The 27,840-nt window shown below is 40.6% G+C and overlaps 1 protein-coding gene across 2 annotated transcripts; it reads right to left on the reverse strand.

Moving 5' to 3' along the window:
* Positions 1–27,606, reverse strand: ZNF365 (zinc finger protein 365). 2 transcript variants are annotated; one of them, XM_089510536.1, is made up of 5 exons: positions 27,459–27,606; positions 21,195–21,938; positions 12,383–12,563; positions 8,931–8,968; positions 1–6,911 (listed from the first exon to the last, which is right to left on the reverse strand). In XM_089510536.1, the coding sequence occupies exons 2-5, from the start codon at positions 21,923–21,925 to the stop codon at positions 6,665–6,667; spliced, it is 1,197 nt and encodes a 398-aa protein (XP_089366662.1). In that variant the 5' UTR covers positions 21,926–21,938; positions 27,459–27,606; the 3' UTR covers positions 1–6,664. The 2 variants fall into 2 exon arrangements, with proteins under 2 accessions (XP_089366662.1, XP_089366661.1); XM_089510535.1 differs by having other exon boundaries at positions 6,775–6,911; positions 8,950–8,968; positions 27,459–27,493.
* Between the last annotated feature and the right edge of the window lie 234 nt (positions 27,607–27,840).

Consider the following 27,840-nt stretch of genomic DNA (forward strand, 5'->3'; position numbering starts at 1 on the left):
ATTAGATATTTTAATAGTCTAAAATGTCTTTCCCCACCCTCTGAAGTTACAGAGCATTCCAACTGCTTTCTAATTGATTGACTCAGCATATGACAATTTGACCCATTCAGGAGCAGGGAAAATGACACATGCAGGCTACAGTGCTATTTAATGGGAGCCCCCCTCTCCACACACACACATCAGAAACCTAAAATGAGATGGAAACAAATGAATCATTTTAATGCTCAAGCCATCAACTTCAGTTCTCTTTAATGCTCATGACTATCTAAAAATGTAGCCAAAGTGTTTATACATGAGAATGCTCCCTTGATTCTTGATTCAGGAAAACAAATGAATGAGTGCATTGAGGGTGGAACTACATGTTACAAAGAAAACTGGACAGCTGCTCAAAGTGGGAAGAAGGTGCAAGTCTCTTCTCTGCAACATCTTGTTCAGTTTTCCCCCATATCTCAATCTTATTACAATATACATCTTCCCATACCTGCAAGCCTCTGGTGTGGAGGGATGAGTAGGGACCTATATGCTGTAAGGATATGAGGACATATGGCACATTGAGCAAAAAGTCGTGAATGGGGAGAGGTGCAACAGAGGGCTTCTAGTTAGTTGCTTAGCTTGTTGGTTTTGCAATAGCCCTTTGTTCATTGTTATATATAGTTCCACCACAAATTGCCTTTGGAGTTTATCACACAGGGTTTTTACAATGCAGAAATGGGATTTAAAACAGGGAAATCCCACAAAAGTGGGATTATTTTCACATAACATTGTGGGCATTCAGCATTAAAGCAAAAATAAAGCACACAGAAAGGAAACAAAATAGGCTGCTTTTTACTTTTGGGATTCTCCTGAAAGTAAAAAATGGTTGATTTTGTGAAAATAAGCCACACTATCTGTGTGGCTTATTTTCACATTAATGCTCAGTGCCCCTCATGAGTATGAAAACGATCCCGCTTTGGGGGGATTTTTCCAGGATTTAAATTTAGTCTTCCGTGTGATAAACTCATTTGAAGATTCCCCACCCTTTTATTAGAATGTGGGCTGTAATTTCCCACACATTTTTTTAAAGAAACCAAGTGCAAAGCAGAAGAAACAATCAAATAGTTTGAGGTTGTTTGAACTGCAAACGAAATCTCTCATCACATAGTATCTGACAAAACAAGAACATGCAATACAATTCTTTTCACCAGCACATAATGTGTGACACGGCAAAACGTCATACAGAACAATGAGATAACTAAGCAAATACCAGAATTTTAGGCTGGTTCAGCCATCCATGTTCGACCACTGAACTTGACTGTTCTTTACCTGTTTGACTGACAACACTATGCAGAACAAGAGTTTGGAAACAATGTTATTTGTAATATTTCACTTTAGTGAGAGGGATTAATAACATTCCTTTTAAGAAATAATATGGTAACTGATAACTTTTCCTCATTACTTCCAAAACATACTTGAGCAGGGGAGACTTGGGACAGTTTTCTGGTTTTTTTTAAAGGTGATCTTAATTAAAACATAATTTTAAAAGTAATTTAAAATTAGCATATTATTAATGTACAATTCATAAAGTAGGAAGTAATAAGCAATTCACTGGCTGTGGTCCTGCAGCAGGAGATGTACCTGTTTCACGCAGCTATATCTCTGTCGCTAGGTTACTCATCCAACCCATCCTGTGAGCCATGCAGACATCCCAAAGCTATTGGAGAGTTACGTTACCAACAGCAGCACATCCGGCTATTTTCTCTAGCTGCATGTACTGCTACAGGCACTGACAGGAACCTCTGGGTGTCTTTGTGATGTCCCTGAAGGTGATATCTTTGCCATATAACCAGCTAAAAGAAGACAGCTGGACACATCACCACCAATCCCCTTGCTTTTTGATAACATGGATATGATGGGAGGGGGCTGCAATGTAGCTTGCTTACAAGTTGTGTTGGAGGAGGAGTTTCAGTCAGTGGCGTCCCCATCCAGAGTGTCACCTGGTGCTGGGGGTCAAGCTTCTGGGAGGTGGGTCCAAAAGGGCACACCTTTCAGGACCCCAACCTTCTGAGTCCTGCATTGCCATTGCCACGTGGGACCCAGAAGGCAGCCTTCCAATCCCTTTGGCCTTCTAAGTTCCATGTGGTTGTGGCCATGCGGGACTCGTAAGGCAGCAGTAGTAGATGCCCCCCCCCCCAGATGTACTACCCCACCAGGGGGACACCCCCTCTCTGGGGTGTCACCTGGTGCAACCTGCACCACCACACACCCCCTAGTGACGCCACTGGTTTCAGGTGTTGTGTGGTTGTAAGAAAAATTCAACCTACACAATGACTGAAAAATGAGTTGCAATGTTGTAAGGTGGACACATGACATTATAATTTACTAACTGGATGCCAGCCACTATTTTTATTTTTAGAAAGGTAACTGTTCTAATCTCTATATAGATGATGAGGCTACTGACAAAAAGGCAGCTCTGTGTCAGGTTCTCTCCCATCACAAGTAGCCCATGAGTGCAGCTGGGACAGTAAACAATAACTTGTAAGGCCTTGGGATTACACAATTAATGGCATCATCAGCCCCTTTCTTCAAGTTTCCTATAGCAATTGGTCACTCCAATCTAAGGCCTGGAACATGGACAGTTGTCAACCTCTTCCTCCCCCTCCCCATCACAATGTTTCAGTCACCACTGCTCTTTAAAAAAGCCAGAAGTGGCAAGCTTATTTTGCTGTCAAAAGAGATTTGAAAAGCTGCTGCTTCCATTTTAGATTATGGCATTCTAGGATGTCATCTGCACCCTAAATGGTAGTTACTCTCTTACCTATGATTAGTGAAAACAAGATAACTTTAGAAACCTTGGTTTGAAAATGGCTTCCCCTCCACTATTGAAAGTTAACATTAGTGTCATAATTTTCTGTTTCAGTAAACATGCCAAAATAAATGAAAGAAAAAGCAAAATCTATTGAATACTGCACAGTTGTACTAGACAAAGGAGGAGGAGAAGTTTAGGTTTGTTCGCATAAACTGTAAATTTACTAGCATGACTAAATTATGGAACTAGAATTTTCAACCGCAGTCCCATGTTCTTTAGAAGACTTAGATGCAAGTAAATGTGTTGATTTATTCTATTAGAAAGCCTTAGTCTGGAGTGTTGTCAGATGATATGAAGGCTCTGACTGTGGTCTTAGATATGTAATAAACTATTCAGACACGTGAGTTGTTGTTACAGCTGTCAAGCAATACGAACAAGCATGTATGAACCAGCCTATTATAAAATATAAGCATGGTGAAAGTTGGACACATACAAAAACTGTTCCCTTTATATTATAAAATAAAACAATAATTTAATAGATTGATCACCAAATGCCGACTGGTGTTATTTACACAACAGCAAATGCTCTTACCTGTATTCCATCTAATATATTAATAAACCCTGTTTTATTGCCACAGTCATAATAGTGTGTTTATTCTTTAAAAATAATTGTAACTGTTGTGGAAAAAACAATAACATTTCCCACAAGTTTTCATACACTTACTGTAAAACCACCTCACACAAAGACATTTCACATCTCTTATTAGAAGCGTTTAAAAATAAGTGACATGTAAATGAGGCTCAGCTATTTTCTTTTTCTTTCTCTGGACACACACACACACAAAACACCACACCACTACTTTTGCCTGTAACATTACTATGATGTTAAGCATCTGGCAGGAAGAGTAGCACAGCATTACCAAAATACATTCACACAAACAAAATAATAGAGAAGAACTTTCTGAAAAATATAGAATCCTTCTACTTGGCACAGTCTCAAAGGAATATATTGTTTGGGCCACTTCTTAACCAATAAAATAAAACTGTGGCCCCAATGTGCTATTTTGAGATCTCTTAACAGGGCTTGGTTTTATCTGCAAGGATAAGATCACAGACAGAAACTTTGTTAGGGCTCTAGCACCACAACCAAGTCTCGTCCTCATTTTTCTCTGCCCCCTGCCCATCTTCTCCCAATAAACAAGAAATGCAAGACATAGTGCAACATTTGGGATGGCCAGGATCCCTCTCATGAAATCGTAGAATCATAAACCACAAGGGCCATCCAGTTCAATTCCCGGCCATGCAGGAATGCACAATCAAATCACCCCTGACAAATGACCATCCAGTCTCCAATTATAAACCTCCAAAGGAGGACACTCCGCCACACTATGAGGGAGTGTGTTCCATTGTCAAACAGCTCTTGCTGTCAGGCAGTTCCTCCTAATGTTGAGGTTGAATCTCTTTTGAGCGAAATGAGAGAATGCAAGGTCAGAAGCAGTCTGTGACTGACTCCAGGCCCTACTTACTTTTCAGACATCTCACCCAGCAAGCTGGCATCAGTACCTGACACCATTGTGCTAAAGCTAGGAAATATTATTTTCCCACCTTCTTTTTACTACAACTAACAAGAAAACCTCCAGCCAGCATGATCAGGGAATTCCAGGAGAAGTAATCTAAAAAGTAACCTTTCCAAGCTTTGCATTGGAAAGCTGTTGGTGATCCAGTGAGGCCCAATGCTGATGTTACCTTGATCTCTCTTTACATTTAATGTTCCACCCCGTATGGAGCTGCCACTTTAATTTCCCTAAATGTCCCTGATATACTGTTGCTTTGGAGTATCATGGGAAATAATAAAAGTGGGGCTTGGTCACTCAGGGCCCTTACTGGCTGTTACCTCTGTCAGGTAAGCTTGACAGGGCCCAGCCAACAGAACAAGGGGACAACCACAACTGCACTTTACTCAGGGTCCTGGCCTCAACCTGAAGCTCCCCGTGACACTTGACAAGGGTAGGGGAATTTCCTCACCAACCTGCTAACACAGCTATGTGAACATCATGTGTCCATAGAGAATAATGGCACTTGAGGTCCCGTGATATTTGGTATCCATGGAGAGAGGGGTCTGGAACAGGGCCCCTGAAGATACAGAGGGCTGACTGTACAAATATGTACAAAAGTTGCTCCATATCTAGTATAATTAGCGGGAGAGCAGACATGAGACATTAAAATGGCAGGAAGGAGTACTGGCTTGCCCTTTCAGATGTGCTGGATAAAATCTCCCTCATCCTCAGTAAGAACTCCCATTATCCCACTCACTCTCCACTCAGTCAAGGAGGACAAAATAAAATAAGCCTTGTGTACATTGTCTTGAACTCCTCGGAGAAAGATTGGGATAAAAATATCATACAAATAAATTGCTGGATTTGTGCTGGCCAGTTCAACCATTAGGGAGAGTGAGGCACAAGCCTCAAGCAGCTGATTTTGGATAAGTCATATTTATTTCTTATGTTACTGCCAGGGTTAGGGAGAGATGCTTGTGAGATTGTTTACCTTGTGTGAAAAAGAAAAAAATGTGGCTGGCTTTGGTTACCATGCAATTTGATGTGTGTATGAAAGGGGGGCTTTTCTGTTTGCTTTGAGCAGCAGAATGTCTGGGGTTGGCTCTACTTCAAGGCACAGAAAGGAGTCACTATAGTAGTTTCCTGCACCAAAGGTGTAACTACATCACAGCTTGGAACTCCTTTTGGACAATGTAACTCCAATACTGCCTAGCCAACATGGCCAGCAGCCATGAATTGCTATATGTGGAGGAAGATTAGGCAGAGGGATAAGTCCCCAACCTTCTTTTGCACAGTTCAAGGGGCTCTGGACTGTCTTCTCCTAGCTAGTACAGGGAGCCGTCACCACCTCTGCAAGTTTGGTCTCTAAGAGAATGCTGTTCAGTGCTGCCTCCAGGCAAATTCTCCAACCCACTTGATCTCCTAGGGAATAGGAGAAAAGAGCAGAAGGAGGGGATTACTCAATCCAGTTCCTCCCAGTTGCTTTCTATTCCTGGAATGCCATAATCCTATTTGTATCCTGAAATCAAAGAAATGCACCCAGCCCAGTAGAATTAGGGCATTCCAGATGTTTCAGGAAAACAATTCCCACAATCCCTTGCTACTGGCCATGCTGGTTGGGGCAGATGGGAACTGAACTCCAAAACATCTGGAGGGCCAAAGGTTTCTAATCCCTGCCTTACATCTGGAGGGCCAAAGGTTCCCAATCTCTGCCTTAAATCTTCAGTCTCTAAACCTATTTGTGACAATTTGATCTCAGTGCAGATGAAGGAGAATAAATTTATCAAGGTGCCAGGCAGAAAGCGTTCTTCTGAATTTAAACAGCAAAAAAGATTTATGTTAAAGCCAACAGCCAAAAACTAATGTTCATAATTATTTTACAAGAAGAAATGCTGAACTAAATTGAAACAAGCTCTTGCAAATAAATAAATAAATAAATAGGTAAAGTGCCACTTGACATACGCAAAGTCCTGGGAATGAGGCAGTTATAATGGTCTTCTATATTTATGTAATATTACTATCTATTAAATATATCAAGTCATTGCCCAAATGAATAGGGAAACAGTGATAAGTAATGGGTATGATTGATGATGCACTGCTATGCCTGTCTACTCAGACGTAAGTCCCACAGAGTTCAATGAGACTTAAATCCAAGTCAGTATGCATAGCATTGTGCTCTTGCTCTCTATTGGTAATACCCAAGTGCTACCAGAACTTGCACTATGTGTTTATAAATAGCTAGATTAAATTAGATACATACATGAATATATATTTAAATATCTCTCTGTATATATATATTTATATATATATTGTCTATGGGATCTTAGTATAGCTGCTTGCTTTTTTTACTGATCTTTGATTTCGCATTAACCTTTCGGGCGGCATTTGCTATGTCTCCTTTCTTCTGAGGTCTCCAAACATCCCTTGAGCAGTCAACAGGTTCATAAAATAATTTCACTGGATGGGCACAGATTTTGTCCTCCTTGGTTTTCTTCAGGTGCATCCGTCCTTTCTGGAAAGAATGAGGCTTCATATCGGGACTGTTATAAAAAGCATGCTGAATTCCTCGGCTGCTGACACAAAGTAAAAGAGAAGGAGTCAGAGAGAATAAGGAGAACCCAATTTTTTAAAAAGGAAAATAAAGAACATGTTGTTTTAGCAACCAATTATTGATAGTGTTATTTCTTGGAGCTTGGAAAATTACTTTTAAAAAGTAACTTTTTATAGTTATATACTAGCAGACCACAGTTCAAGGAGCAGGGCTCCTAATCATGGAGCAGAGGCATTGGTGGTTCTCATATCAGTGGGACAGTGAATCCACCTTGGTTTTTATTTTGAACCTTAAAGGCCTTATGCAAGGTGCACACTGTTTAAAGGGTTCATTACCTCTAAAATGAGGGCTAAAAGCTGGAGAAGATTCGCTGCCCCACTGACATAGGAGCTGTGATATTTTGGACATCGGCAGAAAATGTTGCATTTATTAGGTAAGTTAAGGTAAAGTCTATATGTAATGTGTAGTATATGTTACAAGGTTAGGATCAATTGGGATGGAGTAATGATGACATGAGAATGGAAAGTTGGGAGTGACTAGTGATTGGCTGAATACTTGAAGGGATATATATATATATATATATATATATATTGTGTATGAAAGTTGGATTGAAGAGTTAGCATTGTTAAAAGATTTAGGTCTAATCTGTACTGCAGAAATAATGCAGTTTGACACCATTTCAACTGGCATGGCTCAATGCTATTGAATACTGAGATTTGAAGTCTGTTGTGGCACCAGAGCTCTTTGACAGAGAAGGCTAAATATCTCACAAAACTACAAATCTAGAAATTCTACATCTCTGAGCCATGGAAGTTAAAGCAGTGTCAGATTGCATTATTTCTGCGGTGCAGATTAGACCTCAGTCAGGGTCAGAGAAAGAGATTACTTAGAGCCAGTGTCATTGTTAGCTGGGAGATGAAGGAGTGATGGAAGAATTAGTACCAATCAGGATTGTGATGTATTAAATAAGTAACCTTTGATGTTATGTTCAGTTTCTGTTTAATAAATCATTATATACTTGACCACTGAGAATCCTACAAAAGGAATATTGGAAAGCTTGAGTTCCAATAGTTTCTAGTAGCAGCAGTAAATCGAGGATGGTGGTGTCCGGTGGGGAGAGTATATGTATACAGTTTCACACAGGAACCATAGGGAAATTTGGAAGGTCCCAACATTTGATAACCATCTTAGTTGGACAGGAGGTGGCCCTCATATTAGTGGCAGAAGTGGGGATAAGTGGAAGTGCCTATTTAGAAGAAATCTTGCCAAGAAAACCCCATGGCAGAGTTACCAAAGAAGTTGGAAATGACTTGAAGGCACACAAGAACAAAAACTATAAGAGGAAGTAAAAAGGTGATAGTCATAGGGGAAAGGAATACATTTCATGTACTATATATACTCGTCTATAAGTCTAGAAATTTTAGTCAAAAAAATTGACCTCAAAAACCTATGTCGACTTATCCAAAGGTTAATATGAGCACTGTACTTTAACACTTATTTTAAAAAGGGAACCATCCCCTGTCAAGAGCATAATCTGTCCTGGAAGCACTGACCACCCTCCCCACACTATTATCTCATTCATCCAGCCTTTAGTATGAGCACAAGCAAGATCTGCTGGAATTCTGTATGTTCTTTGACATTGTTTTCCTTTACTTTATCCTTTACATCCTTTGTTATATGCCTCCTATGTTTTACTCTCGACTTATCCATGGATCATATCAAAATCCCTAATTTTGGCCCCAAAAATTGCCTTCAACTTATATATGAGGTCGTCTTATGGTCGAGTATATATGGGTAATTAGCTCATTATAACTAGGAAAAGTTAAAAGAAGTAGTTACTTCCAAGCTCTAATCAGTAACATTATTTTATATAAAGTAGGAATGGAAATGTGCAGCCTTCCAAATGTTGGTGGACTACAAGTCTCAGCAGACCTATCCTGGAAAATCAATGGTAAAAAATGCTAGGAGTTGCATTCAGCCATCTGAGAGCCATATAATTTTCATCCCTGATATAAAACATATGAAATAATATACATACAGACATCTGGGCTTCTTACTGGATGACATATCTGTAATCTGAAAAAACAAAAAATACATAATTATTTTTTGGCTGGGATCCTGTATGGGAGAAACATATACAGTGAACCCTGGCCCAACTCCACCAGTTCCCAATTACTGGGAAGCAGCTGCTGTGATCAATGGGGTCTATTACCTTATTGCTCTGGAAGTATCTGACTTATGTTCCAATCTGCTAAGAGTCGGAAGGAATCTAACTCCTTCCCAAGCAACAGGGGGAAAGACTTGCATCAACTGCAGTCGCTGCTACCCAGTAAGTAGAGACTAAGGAACATTCATAGTCCAGTATAACCCCTAAACTAGGTGCTACATAGAGATTGTGAATACATGAATGTGTAACTGCCATAGAGGATTCCAGTTTCTATATATATCAGCTTTAATCTATAATGAAGTCCTGGGTATGCCTACTTTGGAATGGACACAATGAAGCATACATCCAAGTAACTGAATACTGTACAGGATTGCAGTTTACACCAAATGATTGAAATATCACTTCCGATTTAAATAGTTAGGTCTGAAATCAGAGTTTACCATTTTGCATCATTTAATTTAGGTATATTGTTTATGAGCACGATCAAGGAACTATATGATGCCTAACTCTCCTGATTACTGGAAATCTCTCTCTCCCACTTCTCTGTCTTCTGAAATGCCAACACTATTGCCCACATATTTTAAAACCTATTTTCACATCCATGAGAGCTGGAAGTTTGTTTTTAAAATTTGAATGAAATCTGACATTCACATCAAGATGACTACTACAAGAGGTTTTTTATGCTTTGAAGGAATTTGTTCTCCTCCCTCCTTTCACACACACACACACACACACACACACACACACTCCAACCTATATTCAAAGGTTAAATGTTACAATAGAAGGCCAATATGGCTTTACAGGAGCTGTAACTCAAGGTCTGTATTTAACCTAGTCCGTTGATTGCCACAAGGTCATGAATTTTAATTCACTGGCATGCCTTTTAGAAGTATTGTACAGCTGGTTCAATAAAAGATATTGCCTTTCTTATTTCAAATAACAGCTTTCACGGCTTTTACCACTGACAAGCTTTTCATTTGCTATTTTACATCTCCTGAACAAATTAGCAGTCATGGCTCATTTGGAACAATGTGACTATACCAAAGAGAACACACATCTACCCTCAGTTATCACTTTTCTATGTTTATTATGTGTATTGCTACCTTTCCTTTAATAGGGACATCTGATTCTTCAGATGAAATTCAACTTGTAAACCAACAGTCATTTTTTAGATGTTTGAAGAAAATGTGATGAAAGTTATTGTGGCCTCCAGATACACACATTCGTTTCCTATGCCTCTGATTAAAAAATTTTCCTCACATTTCAAGCACTTTCTCAATCTGCCTAAAAAATCCACCCCCAAAACAACCTTTTAATAAGGAACTGTGATGGGACCTTAGATGGTTTTTGAAGAACACTTATTATTATTGTTGTTGTTATTATTATTATTATTAACCTTTATTTATAAAGCGCTGTAAATTTACACAGCGCTGTACATGCAATCTTTTTAATTGGACGGTTCCCTGCCCTCAGGCTTACTGGAAGATAAGCCCAACAATAGCTACTAGGCATTGTGGCTATATACTACCTTCAGTTTCAGTGACGGTATGCCACGAAACAATGGTTTCTGAGGTACAACACTGGATGTGGGGTAATGTCCTCATATGTCTTGCTGGCAAGCTTCCCATAGGTTCTTTGTCAGTTACTCTAGGAAACAGGGCAATGAACAACACATGGATTTTGGTCTGACCCAAACTACACAAATATTATACAGTGGACCCTTGTTATATGTTGGGGTTTGGTTCCAAGATCCCCCATGGATTTTGTTAACAAAATCCATGGATACTCAAGTCCCATTAAATATAATGACATAGCAAAATAGTGTCCCTAATAAAAAATGGAAAATCAAGGTTTGATATTTGAAATTTATACTTTTTAAAAACATTTTCAAACTGTGGATGCTTGAATCTGTGAATAAAAAATCCGTGTATAAGAAGGACCGACTGTACTACATTACACTACGTACTACATTCATATTAGGTTCCTATAGAATTCTGGGGTTTGTAGTCTTGGCTTTGGGTCCTTCCAATCTCCTAGAGTTCTATGACTGAGAATTCCAAATGCTCCTCCCTAAACTTCCAGTCCCAGGATTTCACAGGATGTTGCCATGATTGTATTTTTTCTCTTGAATTAATCTCCTTTTAGTATTTAATTATGTTTTTATGACTGCAGGGAGGGATGGAGATCTTGGAATTTTTAATGTATTCTCTTTTAACTGTATTTTGTTTACTGTTGTAATCCGCTGGGATTCCTAGAGATTAAGCAGAATATAAATAAATATTATTATTATTATTAAATAGTATTATTAGTTAAAATGGAACACAGTGCTATAATTGTGCAGCATGAATTGGTTCTGGTTCTTCTTATGATCTTAAGGCACATTAAAAGTGTAAGGTCTAAACACGCAAGCCATGAAAGATCTATTTAGGATTATCACCTTTACATTTCCTGGCAAACCAAAGCAGCTGCAACACCTCTTGCCTATTCCCTCCTCCATTCATTTATCTACAACCCCCTCCCCTTTATTTTCTGGGCAACGCAGCAAGAGTTCTGCAGATGAGGGCCAAAAACAGAAATGACCAGAGAAACAAATGGGAGGGATCCACTATAGTTTTCAATTTTCCATCAAGGGATAGTTATCATATTGTAGTATTTTCCAACTCCTTTTCAACCCAAATGGGTATCCATTCCAGAAAGTCATAATTGCCCTATTACCTAGCTGAAGATTTGGGTATTATTCTCGCGGACTAGTGAAGCTCACTTTGTTTTTCAGTGCATAATCACATATTATGTTTTAAAGTCTTAAATAGTTTGGAACTAGGTTATCTGAAGGACTGCCAGTATAGGGTGGTCACATGCACTATTTTACAGAGCACAGTTCTCTCTTTGAAAGCATCCTTTGTTTGAAGAGCATTAAAAAGGAAAGGAAAAACCAAAATTAGTAGAGCTTTCTAATATTAAATTGGAATCAAAGCCTGTCAAATGTCTAAAACCAGGAAAAAGCTCAAAACAGCCATCCCTAGCTTAGCACTTGGCAGATATGTTGGAGCGCCATGCCCATTGTTCCCAGCCTATACTTTCTGAGGATCATGGGAGCTGCAATCCAACACATTGAAGGGCACCAAGTCAGGAAAGGCTTGCTTAGAATGTAAATAAAGCACATGTCTAAAGGACAAATGGTTTTTCAAAGAATTCATATTACAGTACACTAAGTAAAGTGTCTGTTCATTCTGGGCGTGCTCTATTTGCATTTTTTAAAAATGCCTAATATTTTTCCAGAACAATGAAGGATGAGGTAACAAAATGACTTTTCCCCAGCTTACCCCTTGTTCATTGACATCGCTGTAGTTGCCCATGATCTGCTGATTCTGATAATATTCTAACTGCTTCTCTGCCAGATCCACCCGCTGCAGCAGATTCTCAATGAAGTGCTGGAGCCTGACTTTGCCACGAACCTCCTTCTCAGCAGCTTCCTCCAGGAAGTGATTAAATGTATCAACTTCTCTACAAATGGCAAAGGAAATAAATACATAAATACAGTGCTTTTTCAAGCTGAAAAAGATAGCAGTGTTTCCTCATCTCTTTTCATGATCAGCAGGGAAGAATGCATATCCGTTTCTAAACTAGAGATATTCTTACCTATACTATAGGTATACCAAAAGGTCAGGTGCTATACTGATGTTCTCGAGATCATTTGCCCATAACCAAGAAAGCACACACCATTGGTTAATTTATTCTCCGTTGGCCAAACATAAATCATTTTTAAAAATGTTAAATGTTAGAAATCCGGTAACAAAATATCGTAACTTCTACTGTTCTGGTTTGGTAGGGACAGCCACAGTAAATCCTCTGCCGTCCCAATTTCTTAACTGATTTTAAAATGTCCCAGTTTCTCTCTTTTCCTCCCTCTTTGTCTTTTTGCCCTCGGCTTAATTCAGTATAGAATGGTAAATCTTGATTTCTCCAAGCCCTGACAGATATTAAGAACAATGAAGCAGTTTTTTAAAATGTAAATACTGTAGCTTTGAGATACTCAGGAATTCCTCCTCCCCCTAAAAATGATGGGAAACCTCAGCTATTCTACAATAGCTGTGAGGCTCCCACAGAAAACTGCACAGTTTTCTGGAAGCTAAGCAGCTCCTCCTGAAAAGTGTGCAGCCTATGATGAAAACTGTGCAGCTTTCAATACACAAATGAATAGTTTGGGGCCATGTATGCGTTTTATGCAAGAATGCTTTTTAAAAATATAGTAAATAGTAACATTGCACAACAAAAATATTGCACAAAATCAGCAATATGTTGTACAAAAAAACCCTACAAGGCTATTTGTTTTCTACACAAATATCAGCAGTATTGCAAAGCCAAATCACATGTGGCTGTAGCGTTAGCTAGCCTGAGTTTTCTTCCCCTTCTTATAGGGGTGTAATTTAGTTTTGCATTTTCTGCACTTAAAACCCCAGGAAGCTATGCAGTTTTTCCATGTGTAGTAAAAAAGAATGTTTTGACTGCAAAGCTGCACAGTTTCTCACACTCTTGCATAGTCTCATAAACTGCAGTTACTATTCTGTCAGGGTCAAAAAAAGAAGTTCTCGCAATTTGTGGGAACTTTTGGCACGCCATTTTTCTTCATGCCTAAGTTTCTTGAGGAATCGGGAACTGCAAATTAGGCCCCAGTTAGGAAATTGACAAATTTCCATTCCATCCCTACTTCAGTTGCTGCGAACTGGACTGAAAGTGCAAAAGTGGTTTGCACTCAATTAACTCAACAGGAGTGACCAGAGAGGGAAGAATGGAATCTTTCCCTTCCTAAACTTTCTCTTTATAAATTTCAGTGTTCATCTGCTTAAAATAGTAGTCTTGTGTAGTCTTCAGTAACTTTTACACTCTTTTTGGCTGACCATACCCTTTTGAACATGCTCTGTTGTGATTCAGCCACATGTCCTAGTTTTCATCGTAAAAAGTTGGCATTTATGAAATAAAATTCTCTCCTTCATGAAGTCTTTGGCCCAGCCTTAGTCCTGTACCAAGAGTGCTAGAGACCCTTCTTCTGTGGAGCCTGAGTGGGCAGATTTAGTCTCCTGCATAGCCTTCCAGCAAAAACATGGCTGTTTTGCTCCTTTTGAAAGAAAGATATGAGACACTATAGTTGGATTAAAACTTATTCATAACAGAAAGACATGTGGTTTACACTGAATGTCTTACAATCAGTTTCAGAAAAAAAGAAATATCATTTTTCCTGTGAGGGAAACAATTTCCTCCCTAACTTACAAAGGACAGGTACTAATCTTCTCCTTAAAATGCCATGTGTGCCTGTGAGAACAGACACATGGTTCACAAATAATGGAAGGATGGGAACCATGTAACCTTCTAGATGTTGTTGTTGGACTGCAAGTCCCATCAGTTCCAGCTTGCATAGGCAATGGTAAGGAATGTGGAGAGCTGTGACCCTACAGTATCTGGAGGGCCACAAGTTGCCCATCCTGATATACTGGATATACTGCTATGTGCCATCACAGCAATAAGCCTATCTGCAGTGGTTTCCATATTCACTGATGTCACAATTGCAGGGAGTGCTGTAATCACATGCAACAATATAGGCAAATACATCCTGTTCCCATAGTAACAGTACTTCCTTTGCTTAATTAAGCATGAGCATGTACCCGAAGGTGTGTGCAGATCAAAATATGGTGTGTGCAGATCATTCAGTTGTATGAACCACCTCCTCATTGCAAAACTCATCAATATTTCTCATCACCTCTTCCTTTCGCTGGGAGTGGAGGAACTACCATCTTGATTTCTCTCTTGTGAAAACGAACAAAAATGTCAGCTACAAATCCCACCAGAATGCGTGCAGAATGCTTGTTTTGCATCTTTAAGAACATGTCCAAGAATTTGCCCTCACTACAAACAAATATGCCTTTAACCAACTGGGTGGTTTTTTCTTTCACAATATACAAAAAATCAGGATAGTTGGGTAGACAAATGCTAAATAGTGCACTAAATCAAAGTATAATTGGCCTTTTGTTAGGCTAACCATATTTTGTTGAGCCAAAACTGCATATTGGGACGGCAAAAATATGATGGGGTTATGTAATATTCCATTTTTATGGAAAAAGTAAGACAATAACAAAAGTTTTATTACATGAACATATTGAACTAAAATTTATTCTTCAGTGACATGGGTGTAGGTGTAGAGGGGGACTGTATTTTACCACGATTGTACCATGAATATTTCTCCAATGAAATAATCTTACACATCAAATTTCAGTCTTTCAACCCCTTATGATAAAACTCCTCATACTCCATGACTAAATATATATTGACAACCACAATTTCAAACAGGGATCTTCAAAGCATTTTTGCAACATAACAGGGCATTTTTCTTGAAAATGGGACAAAATTGACATTTATATTAAAATGACAGGGTCGTCTGGAAATATGGGGGAAATGGTACTGTCTTGTTTAAAACAGTATGTATGGTCAGCCTAGCTTTACTGCAGAAGAACTGGCATGGCATATGCACTCCTCGTAGTATTAATTGGCTTAGTAATAGCAACATCTTGGTAACATCACCAAGCAAATCTATACCTAGCAAATGTACAGCAGCCAAGCCATGCTTGAATATCTGATCTAGCTCTGATATGTAACTCTTATCTTTTTTTCCCATCATCTTCTCTTAACTACCTGTCCATCAACATTCCCGTGCCCATCTTACTTTGAAAAACCAGCCAGCTCTCCAAACCACAGGCATTATTTTATCAGCTACTGGTTGTAAGCCACCTTGAGCATTATTGAATGGCAGGAAAGCAGCATATAAATATAAGAAGCTGTGGCCATGCAAATATCTCTGAATATGGTGTCCACTGTGAGAACAATGTACCAGGCTAATATAGAATTTTGCTCAGATCCAACATGACTCCTCTTAAGTTTTCATATGACAGCTACAATATAAATTACTTCCCTTGCATTCAATCCCTATATTGCTTCCTCTCCTTGATTTCTACCTTACCTAAACTTCATTAAAATGATTCTTATGTCATGGGTCTCCTCTCCCTCTTTTCTTTCTAAAGACTGATAAAACAAGAATGTGGCCTCAGCTTCAGTGTACAATGAATTCTGGAGCCTTGTGACTTCACAAGCCTAGGTTCTCTATGGATTTCTTCATGGAGACTGGTTCCTAAGCACCAGTAACCAGTGCCTGGAAAGCACAAGGTAGGTAACTAAATGCCAAAGGGAACCAATAATATTTGCAGTAAACAGTTTGCTTAGCTTTTGGTAAGATAAATACTTTGATGTTTTATTCTCTTGGTCCCCATAGAGATCTATACTTAAAACAGTCTATTTGGGATAGCGGCATGTGTTTGCTGCAGCCCTGGGGCGATCGGGCTAGGAGTGGCTTCTGGGTCATACCAAAATCCATAACTTGGACCTCAAAACCTGCCCTCAACTTATACATGAGATTGACTTATAGCTGAGTATATACGGTACTCATTATTTCAGAAATGTTATAGGAGGTGGAAGTTTTATGGGAGGTGGGAGCTTTGGGGCACTTTTTACTGGTTTTTTTTCTCAGTGGGGAAAAACCCCTTAAAATAACTCTGTGAGAAATACTTTATGTTATGATGTAAAGAATTATCTGAATATTTCTTATCCTTGAAAAATAAGACTATCTCAGCACAATGAGACACTCCAGCATAAAAATAGGTATCATGAGATTTTATATACATCAGGACATTTTTGTGAAAAATTCATTTGCAACAAGGTGGATTTTTTTTTTAGCAAATACTCAGATTTTATGCAAAAAACAACATATAAAGAAAACGGTATGATTCTGTACGCAAATGATTTTTTTGCAGAGTATCCTAAAATGAGAAACTTCATTGAAAAAACCCTTGTAATCTTGCTCTGCAGGTACAAAATGTTTGAAATTATGTGTTTTTGAATGCGATAATTAAATAAGTGAAGAACTGCATCCCTAGCTGTATGCTACTGAATTACTATTGAGGGGATGTGAGAATAAAACAAGTAAAGTGGTGCTTTTCTGAGTAATGACTCCAATTTTTACTTTTTACTCAGTTCCAAACTCATGTAATTTCCTCAATCCTCGGCTGAGATGATTCAGAAACAGGACTGGAATGCCAGCAGTGTATGAAAATCAGTTTGGCCAAAGATGTGGTAAGAATGAAATTAAAGGGTATTTTTTTAAATAGTTCAACAAGCCAATTCACCTTGAAAATTATGTTATGCTGATATAAAAAGTCCCCTCCTTACAGTGCTATCCTGTACATGTCTACTCAGAAGTAAGCCCTCAACGAATTCAGTGGGAATTATTGCCAATTAAATGTGTACAAGACTTCAGCTCTTGCAGTTGCAGTTCTTGCAACTGTAGTTCAACAACAGCTGGATGTTGACATGTTCTTCATCTCTGATTTATGACCTCCTTCCTGTGCTGGAAACTTCTCCTACTTAAGGTAATCCAGACCTTACCTAGGAGTTTATCACACGGAGAAAACTGGAAATTTAAAAGGGTCAGAACCCGTAGGTATCCAGCGTATTAGGCACAATTGCGCAAGTGGTTTTCAGACGACATTGCATGCAAACCACTTAGAATCTGACAAGAAAGTGACATGAACCAAGAAATAAGCATTTTTGGCAAAATATCCAAAATTCATTTCCATTTCATTCACAAATTCACTTTTTTTTTTTTTTTTGCACAATTGCTGTAGTGTGAAAGCTACTTGTGGTTTATTCATGAGATTCTCTCTGTTTTGTGTTTGTTGCCAGATTTCCCATGGTTCTTTGGGGTGAGTTTACTTCCAGTGCCATGGAATAAGGAAAAAAGTAAAATAAGTACCCACCCTTCTTTGTAGCCAGAACTCTTAAAACAAGCAGTTGGTGCAAGAGCAAAGAAAGAAAGAGAGGAGAGTGAAGTTGAGTCTGGCACACTCCTCTCACTTACTCTCTCTCTCTCTCTCTCTCTCTCCTTCAGCCGTAGAGATCCCCAAACTGTCACCTTTAAGAAATTTCAGACTTCAGCTCTCCAAATCCCAGGCTATTGGCCAACATGGCTGAGACTTCTGGGAGCTGAAGTCCAGAATCCCTTAAAGGGGACATTTTGGGGATCACTTAAGCCTTCTGCTCAGCTACTGAGGCAAAGGCAGGGACAGAGCAAGCGAGATAGAGAAAAGACTGAGTTCCCCTTCGCTCTTTCCTGTGTCTGTCTGTCTGTCTGTCTGTCTGTCTGTCTGTCTGCTGCTTCTCCCAGAGCCAGGGCTCTTAAAGGAACAGCTGTTGAGGGATAGCAAGGACACACACACAGATTTGTCGCAGTCCGTGTGTGAAAATCATTTGCTCATTTGATTGCTTTTTTGAGATGCATGCGTTTTAGTCATTATCGGGATGGAGGCACATTTGGTCATGTTATGTGAAAACCATTTGCGCATTTGTGCATAAATGTAGACTGATCTCAGATTCTGCATGGGATAACTGTGCTTTGCATGTGAAAACCATTTGCTCAATTGTGAGTTAATAATGGGTTTTGACCATTTTAAACTTCCAATTTTTCCCTGTGTGATAAACTCCCTACTTGGGGTTACATTGCACTAACATAAATGGGACTTGCATCCGACTTAAGTCAGTTTAGCATTACTGCTTTAAACTGAGCTACTGTATTAGCCATCCTCCCCCCCCCCCTAAAAATACAGTAGCAGCACCATGCATTTAATCAACACATGACAAAGTATTACAATATATCCAAATGTTGTCTGGGAATATTAAATAATGCCAAGACTGCAAATCATTTGCTCCAGATTTCTTCCACTGGTGTGAACAGGATTATTAGGGAGTGGGCAGTTGAAGGATTGCAGTCTTCTTAAGTAGTTCACATATAAATAATTTATCAGCAATTACTACATTTTTAATGAATACAACACTAAAGTATTTTTAGACACGCTGGAACTGCCAAAATGATTTTAGAATCTAGTATGGAAAGTGGCAGGAAATCAAATTATGATTCTTTCCAAGCCTAAGGTTTCATTTCCAACTCACTACTGAACTGACAGAAGGGAGGGATCTTGGAAACAAGACATTTTATATCTTTTCCTCTAGTCCTAAAGCCAAAGCACAGCAGGGCAGAATTTAGCTCCAACACCCTCATTTACAGATACAGTTAATCCTATTTGATGTTATTTGGACCTAAAAGACTCACTCTTATGAAATGGATTGTTAAACAGTGCTATCTAATAAATCTGAACATTTGAGATAATGTATGGAACTGAATTTGAACATCTTGATCCATGCCATCCTCTCTACTACAATCAAGGGATTTACACCTGTAGGGAGAAAAGAAGTAGTTTCTAAAATGGAGGTGCACTTGGCATTATGGTAAAAGTTGGTCCCATGACAAAGCATATAACCCAGACATAACTCAGAGGGAGGGAAACTACAGCCTGCAAAGGGCCCAGAGTATCTCTAGCAACTCCTCTCTTTCAACCTGCAAAATTAGGCAGGTATTCTGCTAACAGGCATATGGGATCAGAATCACATCCCTGCAATACTGAAAAGATCTTTGCTGGTTGTTAATCGTTTTCCAGGCTCAGTTCCAGGTGTTGGTTTTAACAAATTAGCCTATGGTCTGGCTGTCTGATGGGACTATTTGTTTCAGCATGAATTATGGGTAGAGCCTTTAGATCTGTGATTGTGTTCATAAAGGAATAGAGACATATCTCTTGCACTTGGTTTTTAATAGTCTTCATAGCTTTTAATGTTGTTTCAATAGTTTTGTTATTTATGTGTGGTTATTCTTCTATTTTGGCAAACTTTCCCATACTTTGCCATGATAGGTTTCAGAACAGCAGTATAGAAACATCTTAAGTAAAAAAACAATAAATCCTGAGCCATTGCAAAAAGAGGCAAAGGCTGTGCTAAATATCCCAGGGAGCATGGAAAGCAGACCAGAGCAAGGGTCCCAGTTTTTAAAGACATCACTGCTTGGCTGGGAGAGGGTAGTACGGACACTTTGAAATGGTGCAACCAGCTGAACCTGTACTTTCCACAGGCATCAAATGGCATCTCTTTTATGTGGCAGCATAGTTGGGAAGTGATGTAAAGGGAATGGTAGCAAGAAGTGAATGGATAGTGATTATTTTAACTGAAAATTATCACTAACCCACATTGTTTATCCTGCTCTCTAATCAATAGCTTTAGACAGAGAAAAACTATGTTGGGTTGTGATGATGGTAGGGTAGCAGCTCTGGCTAACCCACTACTGTCATGTGCCCTCACCCTGACAAATTATCTCTGAGGTAATGCTGCCCTCAGCATAAAAACGGTTCCCATCTTTGGTAAATAAATGGAGACATACACTGTCATGCAATCCAGTTCCATGCACAAAACACTGGATGCTTTCCACAGCTGCAGTGGGTTCTGATATACTTTGGAAGCATTGTCTGTACAGGGCCTGCCTCACTTTTTAAAATTTCCCTTAAAAACTCAGTGGAAGTGGTAGGGAATCTCTACTGTGTACCCTAACCATACTGTAACACATGGAAGGCTATGCGTAGTCTGCATGAGAGCAATGGACTATGGGATGGAGACTGCATAAATCTGCATGCACTTTTTAGCTGGTATAACATCAAGAAATGTGGAGTTTTGTAAATCAAAGAGTCAGACTTCTGAGGTAGCCTAGCCAAATTCCAAACTTCAGAATCTGAATGGCACGATGAAAAGCCCATCTATCTAGTCCTTTGCATCAATAAGAGAAGTTGAATGCATAAACTAGTTGGTGGCTTGCATTTTTTTAAAAAAAGTCTAACATAAACCCAGTTCAGCACTGCTCTAAAGTAAAGTACAAATAAGTACAAATGTTTCCACATATCTGGTATAATTAATAAGAGAGCAGACACCAATGTGGTGTTAAAATGATGGGAGGAGTACTGGTTTTCCCCTTCAGACGTACTATATAAAATTCCCCTCATCCTCAGTTAGAACTCCCACTACCTAGGGATGTTGGTGGTTACATTCCAACATGTCTGGACAGCACAAAGTTAAGGAAGACTGACCTAGGCCATACCAAGGCAAATCCTATTGTAGAGAGAATGAATACTATGATGTGATATCGCCCATCCTCGCACTTACTCTTCCTTCCTATGGAGCTCTTCTTCAGATTCTGTCAGCCGTTGCTTCAGCACTGCTATCATTTCCACAGCAACATCCACCTGTCTGTTGAGGGCCCTCTCTCTCCTCTGGACCTCCTGCTTCTTTTGTGAAAGCTGCACAAAAGCCGCCCGCACTTCCAAGAGCTCGGCCGTCTTTTGAGCCAGCTCTTTGGTGAGCTTGTCAATCCTCTTTTCAATGGTTTTGTCTACCGCTTCCACCATCCTGTTAAACTTCTCTCTTACGTGGGCCTCAAATGAGGCTTTGGAGTCTGTGGTGGCCAAGCCTGGTTTAGAAATGGGCTCATCGCTGGAATCCCCTGATGTGTAATTTGACCCATACGATGCAGGTCTTTCAGCTTCCACCTCCAGAGGCTTTCTGTTCTTGGTATTCTCCCTCGCTGTGCCACAGAAGTTTAGATAGGAGGTCTTTGGTTTCATGATGTTGGTGCTGTCCCCCAGCATCCCTTGCATCAGGGGCTCGGGGGAAGAGATCAAGTCAGCATCTTTGATAGAAGAAAAGAGGTTACATTTTGTCAGTAGGCTTCTGTCTTCATAACTGTGGTTGAATTCCAAATGGGCTCTCAGAGATGACAGGGTCCGGAATCGGGTATGGTCGCCACATCGTGGGCACCGAAATGGCATGCAGATACTGACATTTTCAAAGGACTCCTGCCAGGGGTATCTGCTTTCTTCAAAAGTGTTCTGTTGCATTACTTTCCAAGTCCTAGAAGAAAAGGAAAGCCCAAGTTTCTTAGATTGGTTTTAAAAAAATAAATAGATGTTTTTAGCCAGCCTTCTCCAGTCTGGCAGCCTGGATTATAAATGTGACAATTTTTTATATACAGAACTTTAAAAACAAAATGGGCAAAGCTATTTTCAAATAGAAAATTGCTCTCATTATCACCAGCCTGCATCACCAATGGTGCAAATTGTGTTCCAATATGTCTGGAAGGCACCAGGTTGGAGACAGCAATTCTTATTCTGAGATATCTGCCAAAGGAAAAAAAAAGTTTCTGAATTTTCCAGTCCTGAAAAGTTAATATTTTACAGTTGCAGCCAGCTGCATATGTAAATATATACATATGTATATGTACATGTGAACACATACCTTTCTATCCCATCCCTGACTTAATTCCATTATAAAGTAATGGCTTCTATGGGTTTTAGAGACCAAAATATGAGTTGTCAAGAGAAAAGGAGTCCAGCACATGGGAAACAGCAATGACAGGATTGATTTGTAGATTAGAGGCAGTGCATGTGCTTTGCATACAGAAAGATCAATATTCAATCCCGATTACAACCAGTTCACCTCTTTGTAAATCTAGTTTTCTGGGCTACAACTCCTAGAATGGCCCAACTCTCATGACCAGTGGCCATGCTGGCTAGAAGATTTTGGGATTTGTAATTCAAAAAAGTAATTTTTCCAAGCTGGTTTAATTACAAAGGGCTCAGCCTGCAGGACTGGAAGTATTGTGAGACACAATTGTCAACTAAAGCAGATGAAACTGAACTAGATGAACTTGCTACCCTTCTGTGCACATTTTCATTCAAAGAGAGTTGGCAATGGTGGCTCTCCAGGTGTTGTATAACTACATCCTTCATTAGTTCCAATCACTATAGCCAGTGTTGAGGGATGACATGAGCAGCACTCCAACAATATCTTGAGAGAGTCACAGGGGCCATTCAGACTACCTTTTGCACCGAATTGTAACCCGGATTAAAAGTGGGAAGTTCCCACTGGTGCCGGTTTTAACACACTTGGATCAGGGGTTTGCACACCCGATCCAGGGCAAATCCCCCTGTGTTTTTTTTTTTCCTGAAAGTGGATTATTTTCTGTTTCTTTTTGGAAAACTCATTTCTTCCCTGCTGCCAGAAAATGTGAACTTGGCCCAAGTCATGATCGGGTCAATTTCAGGATTTAGGTCAGAGGGTGGGCCGTGGGCGAAACATGCCTGCCCTCTCACACTGGCTTTTTGCAAGTGGCTTTTTCTCTCTCTCTTTTTTTTTTTTTTTTTGTAATTTTTGACAGATTATGCGAATGCTTGTGCTACAGATTGATACATATTGATATGCAAACTTTGCCACGAGGTTTTTTTTAAAGGGGGGGGGGAAGCACTCACGCCATTGATGAATGGCTGCATGACACGTCACCATTGACATCATTTGATTGACAACAAGGAGGCTCCATCTTAAACCACAATTTTGGTGAGTGTGAACGTCTGTGGGGTAATTTACACCGGTAAAGGTAGTGGGAACTTCTTACCGGGGTGATTCAGTATGGGGGTTACTGGATCTGCCCAGGTCTACCCAGGGCAAATGCCCCAGTGGGAATGGGGCCACAGCTTCCTCACTTCTTCTTTCAAATGCAGCTGTCACTGAGCTCATTGGGTCTCACCTCTGAGGAAATATGGATGGGATTGGATTGGCCTAACTCTGCACTAATGACAATGATACTTAGAAATAATATCACACATTTATACAGAATTTTGTTTTTAAATGTTCAAAGTACTTCCAGCAGAATGCAGACTGGGAAAATGAAAAGGCAGAGGCAAAAGCAAGGAGTTGCATATTCTCAGGACCAGGGGTAGGCAACCTTTTTGAGCCGGGGGCCGGGTTGCTGTCCCTCAGACAACTGGGGGGCCGAAGCCAAAAAATAAATAATTAAATATTTTTTTTTTAAATTTAAATAAATAAATAAACCGGGGCAAATTTAGGACAACATTTTCAAATGGTGGACACTTTTTTTAAAAAAGTGGAGGACACGCAAAAAATTTTGCTGATTTTTTAAAAAATGTTAATATAAATGCATGTTTCTGAGGTGTCTATAGACAATTGCCCCCCTTGCCCCTGCATGTGAGAGGCCAAAGGCCCCGGCGGCAATCGGTGGCAGGACCGGGCTGGGGCTGGTCCCAAGGCCTCGCCGGGCCGCATCCAGCCCGCGGGCCACAGGTTGCCTACCCCTGCTCAGGACAGTGTCCATGTTCTTTGCAAAGCCAAATGGACAGCTGTAATTACATAAACTTTAGGTAACAGTCATGCCTCTTAATATTGCCATTTGATGACTGAAGATTATTGGGTTACACATCAGCAATGGATCTTATCACATTGCTCTGTGTCTGGGCAGTAGGTAGCTCATATCCAACCTGGGCTTCTCCGGCATCTTTTCAAGGACAGGATTCTCCAGCTCTTGAAAAGCTGCAGGTGAAGGCCAGGTTGGATACAGGCTGCCTACTGCCTGGGCATTGAGCAACACGGTAAGATCCATTGCTGATGGTTACAACCCGCATGTAATCTGGCACAGATTTCAAGTGCAATAACCTCTATTGTCTCTAGCAGTAATGAGGCCCAGAAATATGCTAATTTCTTTTTCAAAAAGAAGAATCTGGGTTGAAATAAATTCAGTCAGAAGCAAAATATAGTCAGCTCTCCACATTTCTGGCTTTGATTTTTGTGGATTTGATTAATGTGGAATCTCTAGGTGCTCCAGTATGACTCTATGGTCAATGTCTGCCAGAAGTTGCTCTGGAGGACCAATAGATTCCTAGGAGTTTATCACATGGGGCACTTACCACTGCCCAAACGTTCTTGAAGTGTTGCCCAAATGTTTTAGAAGTGCCGGAGGTGGGATCATCTATTGCGCTTCTGAAACATCATAAAGGCTTCCCACTTTCTTTCCATCATGGAAGTGTTCACGGGGAAGCCTCAGAAAAGCCATCTTTATTAACGGGATCTTTGGTTAATAAAAATGGCTTTTCTGAGGCTTCCCTGCGACCGTTTCCACAATGGAAGGAAAGTGAGAAGTCTCTATGACATTTCAGAAGCGTGACGGATGATCCCATGCCTGGCGCTTCTGAAACATTTGGGTAACACTTCAGGAACGTTTGAGCAGAGGTAAGTGTCCCATGTGATAAACTCCCTTGAGATAACACTTCTCTAGGCATCTGAAGGTCCTCAAGTGCAATTCTATGGTCAACGTCCAGCAGATGTTGACCACAGAGTTGTGTGAAAGGATCTAGAGATACCTAAGGAGGTGTTCTCTCAGGTAGAAAAAAAGTAGTGCTTTTTATTTGTGTTTTTTCTACTTTCACAGGAGCGCTGCACCCCTAACCCCAGTGAATGTGGAGGGCCCACTGTAATGTTTTTTTCTGTTATTAAGGGTAGGCAGGTTCCACCAGGCCATTGCCTGGAGTTTATCACAGGGGGGAAGTCCCGTGCAAAAACGGGGGTTTAAATTGAGAAAGAAACACAACACCATTGTTAAACTAAAGTTAAGTGGAGGGAAAGTAGACAAAAGTCACTCCTTTTTATTTTCAGAAAATCCCGAAAGTAAAAAGGAGCAGCTTTTGTTTACTTTCTGTTTGGGTTAACCCAAGTTTAACAACGGCATGTGTGAAAATCAATCCGCTTTTGTTTTTTTTCTACATTTTAAATCCCATTTTTGCACAGGATTTCCCTCGTGTGATAAACCCCCCTGAAAGAACTATAGAAGCTGCTCTGATTTTCCCAAAGAAACAGGCGATGGGTGTAAAAGGGCCTAAGTACTCTAAAGACATCAGATTCCCACTGATCTTGGAAACTAAACAGGGTCAGCCCTGGTTAGAACGTAGATGGGAGACTGCCAATGAATATCTGGTGCTGTAGGCTACACTTCGGAGGAACGAACTGGCAAAACCACCTCTGAGTATTCCTTGCCGAAGAAAACCCTATGGAAGTCATGGGGTTTCCATAAGTCAACAGGTGACTTGAAGGCATGAAAAAACACAAAGGTTGTATAATGCATAGTAATAATACTTGAGATGCTGCATAAGCCACCTCACTATATTGGTTCAACAGGATTTGTTTTTATTTCAGGATCAGAAAGTACAGTGGACCCTTGTTATACTCTGGGGTTTGGTTCCAAGATCCGCCGTGGATAACTAAATCTGTGGATGCTCAAGTCCCATTAAATATAATGACATAGCAAAATGATGTCCCTTATTAAAAAACAATGGAAAATCAAGGTTTGATATTTGAAATTTATACTTTTATGTATAAGAAGGGCCGACTGTAATTCTCCAGATAGCCAACCTGAGGTGGGAAATCCATTGGTTGGACAAACGTGGCAATTGGGCCACTTGAGCTCCTGCTGCTGGCATGTTTTTAAGCATCTGAGCATGAGTGGGCCAAAACTAATCCCTTTTCAATGGGAGAGCAGGTGTTTGACCCTCCCCATTGACATCAATGGGGTTTTAATGCACTTAACCCAAGTCTCTTCCTCGTGCCTTTGTTCCCAGATAAAAACCAAGCATCATACGAATGAGAATAAGGGTCAAAAGACTTCTGGGAAACCATTGGGACATGAACTTGGTCTTGCTCAAATATGATGAACAATATTTCTGCAAAGTCATTTTGAGGCTATTTTGCCACTGTACCTATAAAAGCAGTTTTTAAAAGAATAAGATATTAATGATAATGGTAATAATGATGATGATGATGATGATGATGATGATATATTTGTCACCCCATCAATGAGGCATCTAATAAACTAGGCCCGACCTGGCTTGCCAGAGGATTTTTGCAAGCCCTGCGTGGGCAGAATAGGGAGACCCAAGGCCCCCAAATCTTCTTTGCCTCCTCTCCAAGGTTTCCCTTCTATGAGCGTCATGATGGTGACATATCCGGGTCAACCCAGCCAGATTTGGGTTGGGGGCCTGTTTAAGTTGGTAGGCGGCTTCCCCCCTTCCCCTCCCTCCCCACCTTGCTGGGCTATGAGAAACCCACTCCATCCTCCTGGGATTTACATCCAGCAAGGTGAAAGGGAGAGCAGCACCTGAGATCTGCAGATGGAGGAGGAAAGGAAGGGGGGGAAGAGATGCGGAAAGGCAATCATTATATATATGTATGTATATACACACATAGAAATATATAGCTATATCTATACACACACACACACACACATATATATATAAACACACACACACACACACACACATATAAACACCGATATATTGCTCCTACTGAAGAGCAAAATGGACAGGAGGGGAGGGAAGAGGCTGCAGGAGGCAGCTGCTCCTCTCTGGGCTCCATCTGGGGAGGATGGAGAGGAGGATGCCATCCAATCCTGCAGAGGGCTTGGCCTCAGCTCCAGGTGGGGGTCTGGGGTCTGCCTCCCTGAGCATCATCCCTGCTGCCTGCCTGCCTCTGGCCCAGCTCTCCTCCTCCAGCATCATCAGCATCAGCAGCATGCCCTTCCTGGCCACCCACCTCCGGCTTCTCCTCCTCCTCCTCCTCCTCTTCCTCCTTCCTCCGTCCAGAGTGCAGCTTCTTCTCCTCCTCCTCCACCAGCCTCGCCTGCGGCTGGGCTTCCCGGACTTGTTGCTGCCAGCGGGGCTCTCCTCCTGGCGCCTCCTCCTCTTCCTCCTGCTGCTGGTGCTGCTGGGGGGGGGGGGGGCAGTTTTCAGCAGAGCCGTAAATCACGCTGAGCCCGGCACAGCCCCCCCCCCGCAGCCACACGCCCACAAAGAGAGAGAGAGAGAGAGAGAGAGAGAGAGAGAGGAGTCCAAGAGGGAAAAGGGAAGCCTCAGGGGGAGAGGAGGAAGGAGAAGGAAGGGAGAGGGAGGAGAGGAAGCAGAGGAGGAAAGGTAGA

The sequence above is a fragment of the Sceloporus occidentalis genome, unplaced genomic scaffold, assembly GCF_023333645.1.
Source record: "Sceloporus occidentalis isolate IW3139 unplaced genomic scaffold, rSceOcc1.0.p SCAF_2, whole genome shotgun sequence".
Classification (NCBI taxonomy): Eukaryota; Metazoa; Chordata; class Lepidosauria; order Squamata; family Phrynosomatidae; genus Sceloporus; species Sceloporus occidentalis.

What these genes read in the sequence shown, in the direction of transcription:
- ZNF365 (XM_089510536.1), bottom strand. Translation starts at nt 21,925, where the DNA reads ATGCAACAGAACACTTTTGAAGAAAGCAGATACCCCTGGCAGGAGTCC. An exon ending in GAGCTCCATAGGAAGGAAGA is followed by an intron (nt 12,564 to 21,194) that starts GTAAGTGCGAGG and finishes TGCCATTTGTAG; the next exon opens with AGAAGTTGATACATTTAATC. An exon ending in GCGATGTCAATGAACAAGGG is followed by an intron (nt 8,969 to 12,382) that starts GTAAGCTGGGGA and finishes TTGTTTTTTCAG; the next exon opens with ATTACAGATATGTCATCCAG.